The 11,830-nt window shown below is 40.4% G+C and overlaps 1 protein-coding gene and 1 non-coding gene across 2 annotated transcripts; both read right to left on the bottom strand.

Annotated features, from left to right (window-relative positions):
* Positions 1–4,373: 4,373 nt before the first annotated feature.
* Positions 4,374–11,006, bottom strand: SLC25A3 (solute carrier family 25 member 3). The gene is made up of 8 exons (XM_087814843.1): positions 10,931–11,006; positions 10,530–10,690; positions 8,827–8,948; positions 7,030–7,209; positions 6,070–6,251; positions 5,256–5,428; positions 4,796–4,906; positions 4,374–4,715 (listed from the first exon to the last, which is right to left on the bottom strand). The coding sequence occupies exons 2-8, from the start codon at positions 10,684–10,686 to the stop codon at positions 4,555–4,557; spliced, it is 1,086 nt and encodes a 361-aa protein (XP_087670969.1). The 5' UTR covers positions 10,687–10,690; positions 10,931–11,006; the 3' UTR covers positions 4,374–4,554.
* On the bottom strand, positions 5,499–5,747 carry LOC148093926 (small nucleolar RNA SNORA53). The gene has a single exon (XR_015714157.1). It is a non-coding gene; the product is annotated as a small nucleolar RNA SNORA53 (small nucleolar RNA).
* Positions 11,007–11,830: the final 824 nt, after the last annotated feature.

Raw genomic sequence — 11,830 nt, 5'->3', positions numbered from 1 at the left:
CCACTTGAAGTTTCCCTCACAATTGTACTGCTTACATTTTATTTAAGCACTGGGTGTACATCATATTTTCAGATGGTTTCAGGGATGTCTGAAACTAGATTGAGTTTCTTAGCGTTTGGGATATTTAAGTTCTCTTGTTCCAAACAATAATAATTTTTTGATAGATTTTCCATAATTAGAGTGGAAAAGTCAGGCATGTTGAAGACTGTTTGATGTGTAACTGTTGTAACATAGTAGAAACAGCAAAGGACCTTGAAATCAGAGATACTGGGTCCCAATCCTGGCTCTACCACCACTTAGTTCTGTGGCCTCAGAGAAATTTAGTGTCTGTGAACATTAATTTCTTCATCTGTTAATAATAATAATAATAATAATAATAACAACAACTACCTTACAGGGCTGCTGTGAATATTAGCATTAGCATACCTAAAGTGCCTGGCACATTTAACAAAGAACAAAGCCATCAAATAACATAACAAAAAGTTATGTAGTAGGGGACTGTTCTTTTGTAAACAGCTCTGTATCACAAAGGGGTATCATCACTGTGGTCCGTCCAAGCAGTATTTGTTCATAATGATGATACCAAATGAACTGTAAATTATGTTCCATGTAATCATCTTCATAAGACACAATAATGCATTTTAGACATGAAAAAAGACAAATTTCAGCACTTAAAAATACAAACATGTTTATTTGAAAATTCATTTATGAAGAGTATTTGTTTCTATCAGTGACAAATAAACGAGGCACTCATCTTATTTGGCCCTAGTTCTACGTATTATTGAAATAATGCTTTACAAATCTGTCAGTAATCTGGTAGCCATGCTGAGAAGGAACCCTAAAATCTGGGATGTCACCAAGCTCATGGTCATTATTTTTTCCTCAAGTCAGATAGCTTCTGTGGCAAATACAGTACAAAAAACTTTGTTTCCTAACAGTAGAAAATGTAAAATTATTTATTTCAATAAATAAATATGATCTCTTATGAGTCATCTTCAGCTATGAAATTTCCCTGCACTAATGTCATTTAAAGTCTAACCAACTGTCCAGTCAATAAAATCAGTAAAGCATTGTTTATTCATAAGGAAAAGTGGGGCACACCATTTTTTCAGATGTTGATGTCTCAGTAGTTTTAACCTGGTTAGTATAGCCATCTGGGGTTGACTCAGGGGTCTTGAAATAACGTATTGCCCCTCACATGAATTATCCCCCATCTTCGAATCCTGCGTACACCACATTCCACAAAGCCAGCCAGCAGACTTGTACGCCAAATCACAGTAGTAGATAAGAATTACAGTGTCTTCTGGAGACACATCCCCTAGGTGTTCATTCCAGCCAGCGTTTATTAAGGTGCAAGCATGGCACTTTAGAGTCTATAAAAACACACGAAAACTTTAAAATTGTTGCTAGGAAACTCAGGTCACATTTGTAATAACTGAGAGATTCATAAACTATACCAGTGGTGAAGTTAACATCTCAAGGACTCCTATGACCATTGCTAAGAATGTGAAGTCAGTGCTGCCTTTTAGAGATAAATGATTCAATATCTGAGGTAAGAGCTGTTAGGAGGAGCTGACTTTAAGGTAGTACATTATCACCTGATATATGAGGAGAGACACAGCATTTAACTGAGCTATAGATTCCTTGAAATTTGGAATTAGTTCGCTCCACGTGGTATCTGAAATTTTTAACAATTTTGTGATTTATCTCATAAATAAACATTGTATGAACAATTATATAATCTTAAGCTACAGAAAGTGTATAACTCTCATTTAGCAGCAAGACTGCCATGTAACCAAACTTCATGAACATATGAATACTTCTATCCCAAAAAGTGTTTCAGAAACGTTAAACTCATTTTACAATATGGTCAAAACATTTCACTCATCCTTCACAAAATGGGGATTTGTTTAAGCTGTTACTTTTTCTGTTCAATTTTACTTTAAATGTCACTAGGTATGCTTAATTTAGCAAAACTCATGCCTTCTGTTTAAATTTCATTTTTAGAGAAACATCGATTTGTTGTTCCACTTATTTACACATTCATTGGTTGCTTCTTTTATGTTCCCTGGCTGGAGATTGAACTTAAAACCTTGGTATATTGGATTGATGCTCTAACCAATGGAGCTACCCAGCCAGGGCCAGGCTTTAATTGCTCTTCAAAACTATTTGAATCATATGTGATTCCTCTGGAAGCTACTAAACAATACTATCTTGTCCTAGGCATTATGACATAATTCAGCTAAAGTACTAATGGCATATATATATATTCATCCTACTGGGCTCTACTTTATGGAATTTACAAGTTACTATACCAAATGTAAAAACCTAGTTATTAAAATGTCCTTATTAGGATCTTTGTTTTCAATATAAAGAAATTTTAAATTATGGGAATACACATTTTAAGTAGGTTATTTTATTTGAATTTTGAGGATGAAATGGTTCTCTTAGAAACTCTGAAATATCTAACTACAGGTATTACAGGTACAGCTTGAACACAGCATACTTTATACCAATACCCACAAATAAAACTTGAATCCTGAGATCAGCAGAAGTGCCTCATAGTGAAGGCTGGCTGAACTGCACTCCCTGGTTTTCAGATGCAGTCCTCCTTTGGGTTGGCTCAGCACACATATATATCCAATCCCATGGGCTCTTCTTACAGTGATATTCCTCCCTGCGAGATGTGGTGTCTGCATCCCTTTTCCCTGAAGCTGGGATTTGGTCTTCTGGGACTTCTGATGTTGTGATCAAGATTAGTGGAAGCGACACTGTTTACCAAGGCTAAATCCTAAAAAAGATTCAGCTTATGCCTAGCTCCACTTTGGAGCCCTGAAATTAGTCCAGCTGCCCTGAGTCACCAACTGTACTTGAGGAAAGACTAAGCCACTAAACAGGGAGATGCTCAGAATCTCTCTCCCGCCTGGATGAGTGAAAAAGCCTTTGGAGATGACCCCAAAGCTAGCATCTGATTATAACTTCAGGACCCAAAGCCAGAAGGATCCAACAGAGATGCTCCCGACTTCCTGACCCACAGAAGCTACTGGCTCAAGCCGTTACATTTCAGATTTGCTGCACAGCAATGACTAATGCATACTGCTGATGCTAATTTACTATGGCCATCACTCGCTTGGGCTCAGACTGCCACTCTACCTTTTAACAGTTTGGCTCAAATTTGCACCCATAACCCTTCCTTTCTCTCTGCAATACAGGTAAAATAAGGCTGGAGCCTTACACGAGACCAAATGATGATAGCTAAGTTAACATGCAACTACATGCATCTGGATTCTAAATTGCTGACCTCACAATATGGATCTGTAATGAAAGCATATCTCCCTGATAAGACTCCTTGGAAGTTCTTTCCCTGAGGCCCTATCTGTATACTTCAATAGTGATTGTCAACCCAACCACAATACTATCATCAAAGGCCTCAAGCTAAAATGTCATCGGATTCAAAAAACATTTAACAATGTTATAGATTGGGCTTTTATACTTCTTACGCAAATATAAGGAAAAACTAGAGTGCCTTACTTCCTGGAAGCTTTTAAAATATCAGTTTGGGCTTAAACCTACAACCAAATTTCAGATGTCCGAGTACACCAGAGTGCCTTCCCAGGGGCATTCACTTACTTCAGTCGTCAAGCTGGTATCTTTCTTAAAACAAAACTGAAAACAACTATGCCTGGCAACTTTTCTGTAAATTTAAAAGTCAGGTTTGTGTGGAAGAGAATTAAGTTCCCTGAAATGGTTTTTAGCTATCAATTGCTTTGGGCCTTTTGAAAACTATCATCCTAAGAATCAGCCTAATTTAGATTACCTTCTTTTACAAATAAGGATTACCAAATTCATAGGGATTTTAAAAGGCATAGTACACAATGCAAAAATTCCATTATATGCTGAAATCAACTTGTCAAAATGTAGTAACAAATATCCATATTTAGATTTAACACATCAAATTTTTGAAAATTTACAGTATGGCCCGGCCAGGCGTGGCTCAGCGGTTGAGCATCGACCTAGGATCTAGGCGATCGGGGTTCGATTCCCGGTCAGGGTACATGCCCGGGTTGTGGGCTCAATCAGTGACTCATCATTGATGTTTCTATCTCTGTCTCTCCCTCTCCCTTCCTCTCTCTGAAATCAATAAAGATATATTAAAAAAAAAAAAAAGAAAAAAATTTACAGTATGTTTCCTAAAAATATAGGAACTCTCTTTAGTGACAAAACTTGAGACATGACAATTTATGAGTAGGGATTAGAGTACTGAACCAACAGTGGTTTGCATTTTTGTCTGGAAGTTTTATACTAAGTCTTTCCATTTTAGGGTTAAATCTTTAAAAACAAGTTTTAAAAATAATTATCAAGTCAGAGACAAATCATGAACAGTTGGATTTATTTCAACAGCAAATTTGAAACTCATGCCGTAGGCAAGAGTACTACAGTGATTATATTAGGAATAGACCATTTCCTACACTGTCAAATATATAAAAGTTCCTTTAGCCACTTTCCTCAACACTGACCAACAAGCAGATTCAGTCCATATTTGCTTCGATCTGTCTACTGAGTTAGCCCAAGCTTCTTCTTCAGAGACTCTGGCATCTCGGGTGGAGGAGGGCGAGGGAGCCTGAAGTAGACCTTCACGGAGTCATAGATGAACCACTGTAGAGCAGTCAGAGTGCCGATCATGATGATTCGGGCAAAGAGTCCCTTCCACACACCTGGATGAAACATGAAACATGAGTGAAAAATAGATATACCCAAGAGTGGTCTTCTTTCTTTAGAGGAAAAACAATCCTACCTTTAAATCCGAGTTTCTGGAGGACCTGAGAAGCAGTGCTACCCTTCTCTTTATTCAACACGGACACCACAGAATCAGCAGGGTGAGAAACAATTGCACAGAAGACTCCAGCTGAAAAAAGTCAAGAAATATGATTCAATATGGGGTCAAATCCTTCAATAGTTTTTATATTCAGCTTTTAATCAACACTTTCTCTTGTATTAAAAAATCTGTTCTTGAAAAACTAAACAACAAAAATAGTATAGCAGTCAAATCAATGCATTCCCAACCTTAACCATGCAAGCAATGAAAACAAATCTTTCAGGAACTAATTAGCAAGTATTTATGAATCCCAAAGGGTGTATGAAATGCTATGAGAAGATACAACTCCTTTAGAACACATTTTCTTCACAAAAGAGGTCAGTAGTGAAAATCATTATCTTTCTTCATTTCAGACAAGTGAGTTCTAAATAATTCATACCTATGTAACCTGCCACAAATGTTACAACCAGCTGCTCTCCCTTTGTACATTCACTTCGGGGCTTAGGAACCACAAACTTGTACAATGCTTCAACAGTACGTTCAAAGCAGGCGAACTTCATCATGGTATATGGTATCTGTCTCATCCAGAGAGGAGCAACCCCCTTGTAGAACCTAGGAAATCAGACGACTTACTTTACTCAGTTGCATCTATTCATCTAGCACAATTTCCATCATTAACAGAAGTGTCCGCACACCAGTCAAGTTCTGATAGTAAAAAAAATGGCAGCACAATTGCATGTCATTGCTATCAGAACCTAAGACTAACATGCAGGTATATTTATCTCACATGCCAATGACTCAAGCACCTTTGACTGTACAACCAGAAAAGTTGCTGGATGTTTCTTGACTGGAACTACAAGAAACAGTAAGTTTACGAGTAGAACTCAGTTCAAGATTGGCATCCGCAAAGGTGGATCTAAGGAAGCATGTTGTGGCTTGACTATATACAAATTCTTAACTGTGAACACAGATGACAAGAATAAGCTCTCCCCAAAAGTAAACAGGTTAATGTTTAGGTCAAATATCCTGTCACTTGAAGACTGACAAATGGTTCCTACTTTAGAAAAAAATCCCTAATTCAGGGCTCAAGCCATGTTATCAGCTTATTTTTGCCCCTGGAGTTTACGTTCTATGTAAGAGGTGGATGGGGTGGACATAAAAAAATTTTTTTAGTCTGGTAGGCTTAATGCTAACAAATGCGATTCCCTCAAATGAGTACTTTATACTGTAAGTTTAGGCAAATGTTTACTTACGCATTTAAGCCTTCTTCCTTATACATTTTGGGAGCTGCATCCCTCAGAGTGTTGGCATAACCGGGTTGGGTTTGAATTCGAACCTTAGCAGCTTCCATAGGAGCCAGGGCAATGTCAGCAAAGAATTCAGCACTGGCAGAGGCAGCCAAATACAGCGATGTGCGCCAGAGATAGGTGTTCTCCTAATCGAAAAACACCAGGGACACGATTGGCTATTTCCAATTTTAGATTAAGGGACAATTCTAGGAAACAGTTAAATTTCAGGCATTTTAAGTGTTTATCATATGAGACTGAATACGTTTATCTCTCATACCTTCATCAACCACAGTGCAATGTGAATAGTTTTGTTTAATATCTAGGTACCAAGAATGGATGGCCCTTGAACTACACTAAGGAATCTGTGGAGAGACTGTTCCATGAGTTACCACTCCAGGACACTTATGCTAGATCCAGTTAGATCCTGGATAGAAATTGCTTCCTGAAAGTCCCCTCAGAGACTGCCTGATCGACCCAGCCCCTACACCCAAGTGTGCTGGTTCTGTTGCCCTGCCACTGGCAAGCACCCCCCCCCCCCCCATACACAATCCATCTTTCCCAGTCCTATGTAACCCCTTAGTGCCTGCCATGCAGCACGGACGACATCCATGTCTTATCTTGCTGCCACCTGAGACATGCCTCATAATGTAAGTTCCCTTAATAGACTAATGATATAAGCTCAGAATCCAACTTATTTGGAAAGCAGCAGCATATAATAAAAAGAGTACTGAAATCCAATGATACACTTTTTTCCATCTTGTTGTTGCTAAAAAAGACATGATTTGAAACATGTTGCTTACCCTTTCTGAGACCAATTCCTCAGTTCTTAAACGAGGTGGGTCAGACAAAAATCTAAGATCCTTTTTGGTCTTAAACTTTAAGTTAAAAGCTCAGGGCTTTCAATTTCAAAATTAACTTATTTACCTCTCCGAGCATGTTGCTATACAAGACTTTGAAGACTTCATAAAAGCCAAACTTGCAGAGCCCCTGCATGGAGTAGCCAATGAAAGTTGGAGCCCAGCCTTTAGCCAAACCACGAACACCATCCTCTTTAAGTGTAACTGAGAATCCATTAAATATGCCTTTGTACTTCTGGGGGTCCACCTATATTTAAAACAAGGAGAAAAATAAGAAATTAAATGTACCAAAGAGCCAACGCTTCTCGTGAATATTTTGTTATTACTAGTTTTCCCTTTTGGTTCTAAAATAAACTTCAGTAACTACACAAAAGGTAGATAAACAAACTCACTGCATGGTATCAGCTTAATATCTATAATTATATTTGTAAATATGTATACTGAGGCCAGCTTTCTTTCAGTTAGACTTAATTCTTGGAGGGTTACTTCAAAGGGTAAAATTCCTACAAAAATACATAATAAAACTGATTAAAAGAGTTGTCACCACCCAACATTACCACTTTTAAAGATTTAAAGATTTAGTTTTAAAGCTTCTGCCTAAATAATAGACAACTCTACACGTATGCCTTGGAGATACTGCAGGTTCAGTTCCAGACCACTACAATAAAGACAGTATTGCAATAAAGCAAGTCAAACACATTTTTTGTTTCCCAGTGCATATAAAAGTTATGTTTACTTTTTGTAATCTATTTTATGTTTGCTATATTGTAATCTATTAAGTGTGCAAAAGCATTATGTCTAAAAAGACATGTACATACCTGAAATAAAAAATACTTTATTGCTAAGAAATGCTAACCATCACCTGAGCTTTTCATCAAGTCATAACCTTTTTGCTGGTAAAGGGCCTTGTGTTCAATTTGTAAAAAATGCAGTATCTCTGAAGTGCGATGAAGCAAAGCACAATAAAGTGAGGTATGCCTGTATCTGATATAGGCCAGCCCATTACGTAGATTATACTGTAAAGTTTTGTGAACTTAAGATAATCAAACTAAATACAAGTTAATAAGGTACATCGACATAATGAGAATCTGTCTTTTGACTTAAATTCACTTCAAGAGACATGTGTAAGAAGTTTTAAAGAAGGCATATTTCATATCCATTCTATTAACTAAATGGGGGGGGGATCTTATCTCACTATTTCTGCCAGTACTATAAGGGCCGGTATACGTCACCTTCCTCTCTGCTAATATTTCACCTTCCTTTCTCTTTAAGGTAAGTAGACTTCTAATCCTGTTTGGAACAAATAAATTTTTGAGGTTTGATTATTTTTGCTTCAATAATCCTAATTAATATATTGTAATTGTAAAACAACCTTTTATGTAAGTGAATATACAAAAAGCTATATCCACAAAAATTTAATACTAAGACCCTGAAAGCACATTTTTTCATGTACACAAAACTCTCTGCCTTAATATTTCAATTAAGAGATGTAAAATTACTTCACATAATACACAAAGAATGATTACCCACTGACATGTAACTGCTTATAAAATGACTACTTGGAACATAAAGAACCAGTAGGCCTTGAAGAACTCTAGCCAGAATTGAGCCCAACAGCAAAAATCCATTTACAGCCAGAGTCTAAGACCCAGCAATCCACCCACTCTTATTTTAAAAGAGGCATTCCTTGGATTTAAAATACTAATCAAAATAAAGATCGTAAGTTAAAGAAATTCAGGTTTGGTTTCCTACTAAAGCTTCTAGCAATTCTTATGTCTTCAAATTCTCATTTGTGAAGTCCTTTAAGATTATTTGGAATTAAGTCCCACATGAAAACTTTCAACATTGTCATCTCAATACAAACCTGCATACGGCATTTCACTAAATCCAGAGGAACAACAGCGGTGTGTGTCAGACCACAACTTAAGACCCCACCAAAGCCACACAGTGCATAAAACTTCATGGAGCCATATTCACAACTGTACTCTGTAATAAAATAAGACACACCATGCATTTTAGTATAAAACTCATGTTATTACTATTTCTCAACTTACCTCCTGCATAGTTAGGTTTCCACACAGCTTGTTAGTAGATGACTACATCTTATAACTTAACAGCCATGCTTCAACAATATTTATTCAGTCCCACATGCAAAAACAAACCTGCATTCTGCATTTAACCAGATCTAGAGGAACCAATGCTGTATGTGTTGTGCCACAGCTAATAATTCCTCCAATTCCACAAAGGAGAAAGAATCTGCCAGATCCATAGTCACAGCTATACTCCTCTGTTTGATTGAAAAAAAAAAAAATCAAGTAAGTATTTCTTCAGATGACGAAGGCCATGGGAATGAAAGAGAATTGTTTCCCTGTGAAAGTCCTAGAACAAGTGAACAGCTTCGGCCACCTGTTTATGATTAAATTAAAAGATGAGTTTCCACCTAGTTCGAGTAACAAGAAATTCACTGTCTAAATCAAAACAATCACTAAGAGATTATAAAGGTTCTATCTGTGGGGAAAACAAAAGCTTTCTACATTAATGATTAAAATCAAGTTTCAAATTATTAATCGTTGATAAGAACACACTTCAGAGTATAAATCAAACTTAGAAGGAGCACTCAGCTTGCAAGCTTCTAGGTTTACCCCAACCACTAACCAATACTATCCCCACTTATGGATTCCTATAGCATAAAACTAGAGAAACATAAATCCTGCAGTAAAATACATTTACTACACAAACAGCGTTAGCTTTAACTTTCTAAATGAAAGGACGGAATGCTAGTGTAAGGATTTTTTTACCCACACTACAGACATAACAGAGACACATACGTAATTTAAGTAAAAACAAACAAACAATAAAAACCCCAACACATTAGACAACAGTAAATAACATTGCCAGAACTACAACTCCGTTTTCAGGATTCTCTCTACATCCACTCCAGTGGGATTTGACTTAAAGTACACACAATTTATTTAAATTGGGTCTAACCACCAAGAATCCCAAGAAACGAGACCAAAGGGATCCATGCCAGTTATGTCCTTTCTATGGCCCATCTGAAGCTGCAAGTTATCTCCTACACAAATCGTATTACAAGAGACCGAGTTATCTCATAGACCCTGGGTCAACTAATATTAGGCTTCGGAAATGCCTAACGGAGGAGGGAGTGTTTTTAAGAAGAAAATTAAAGCCAAATCAAAGATCAGATAATGCAGTTACAAGTTCAGGTGGCCAGTGGCTACGAAGGAGACTTTACCCAATGCTGACCAAGCGGACTTACAGCGAAGATAAGGAGCTAGTCAAGGCCTCTATGCCTCTACCCCTTGAGGTCGTGGAGGTCACGGAGGGAGCGGTGCCTACTTCCACGCCCCTGAGGGAGGGCCAAGGATCCGACACCCGGCCTGGGCAGAGGGGGCTGACATCCTCCCGCAAGCAACCGGGCGCCATCCCGCGGCGCGGGGCGCTGCGCACGTCCTTCCCTGTCCTCCAGGCCCCGCGCAGGCCGGCAAGGCCGAGCGGCCCACGAGTGGGCATAATGACCGTATCGGGGCAGGGTGGGTCTGACCTCACCTTCCACAGCCGCCGCTGCCAGGCTGCGGGAGCGGCGGGGCGGGCCCGGGGGCCCGGCGGGGCTGCTGGAGGGACCCGCGAGGCCATCGTACACCAGCTGCAGGTGGGGTGCGTTGAAGGGGTTCGCCCGCGCCAGGTGCGCCACGGACGAGAACATCTTTCTAGGGAAAGAGGGGCAGGCGGTGAGAGGAAAGGCAAAGGAAGTCGTCAGGGCGGCCAAAGTCACCGGCACCCAGGGACCCCTACCCGGGCCTTCGTTTTCCCGCCTCCACGCCCTTGAGGAGGTCATGGCCGCCTCCCCAAAAGAGGAGGCCGGCCGGGCCTACAGCCGAAACACCGTCCCACAGGGGCTCCTTCCCCGCTCCCGGCACCTGCCGCGCGGAAGGCCGCGGCCGACTCACTCCCTAAGATGGCGAACACACCGACGCTCCTCAGAAGGCTGCGGCTCACAGAGGCCGAACGTCCTCCGAGCCCTTAGATGTGTGTCCTTCGCGCAGCGTCAGCGTGACGTACACAGCCAGTCACCGCAGGCAGGCGGCACCCATTGGCGGAGAAGAGCGTAGCGGTCGTAGCGTCATCGCGTTCTCCTAGCAACCCTACACCCGCCCCACCCGCCCCCGCCCTTCCGATCCAGCTTCTGCGCAGGAGGCTCCGTTCTGCGCAGGTGCGCGAGCGGGCCGGCCCGTGGGGTGGTGTGGCCGTGGCGCCCGTGACCTCCTCGTTTTGTCCCTTCACCTTGAAGAGTCTCTCCTTGACGCCGGCGCTTCAGTTCTTCCCGTTTAAGTGAGTTCCAGTCTAATAGTCGTTTAAAAAAAAAAAGAAAGAAAGAAACACGGAATGCGTGATATTAATCGTCCGGGCGTTGCGGCCGGAACGTCACCGCGGTGTGGCGTGTCCCGGCTTCTGGCGTCCTGGTGCCTTTGTTGTTTGAGTTCCATCCGTTGACAGGACATGTAGACGTGTCTGCAGGACTTCAGGAGGGGATTTTAGAAGGCAGGCGTGCGGCAGGAATTCTAAAGATGGACAAAACAGCTTTTCCGCGTCATCACATTTTATAGAACACGTTAAAACAGTAAATGCTTTGTAAAGCCTGGGGGTCCAGAGAGGACCTGGCGTGAAAGCGACTGGCAAGAGATTTTTGTGTGTTTAGTAAACTTGGGAAATCTTCATTAGGTTCAGTCCGACAGAGAAGGGCCTACTTGAACGAGGGAGAGTTTAGTAGAGGTCAAACCTCTGAGGAAAGCGCGAAAATAAGAGACACACAACACGGAGTCACTTTAACCAAGCTGCTAAAATTAACG

The sequence above is a fragment of the Miniopterus natalensis genome, chromosome 2 (genome assembly GCF_054644295.1).
Source record: "Miniopterus natalensis isolate mMinNat1 chromosome 2, mMinNat1.hap1, whole genome shotgun sequence".
Classification (NCBI taxonomy): Eukaryota; Metazoa; Chordata; class Mammalia; order Chiroptera; family Miniopteridae; genus Miniopterus; species Miniopterus natalensis.
This window is presented reverse-complemented; position numbering and strand designations above follow the sequence as displayed.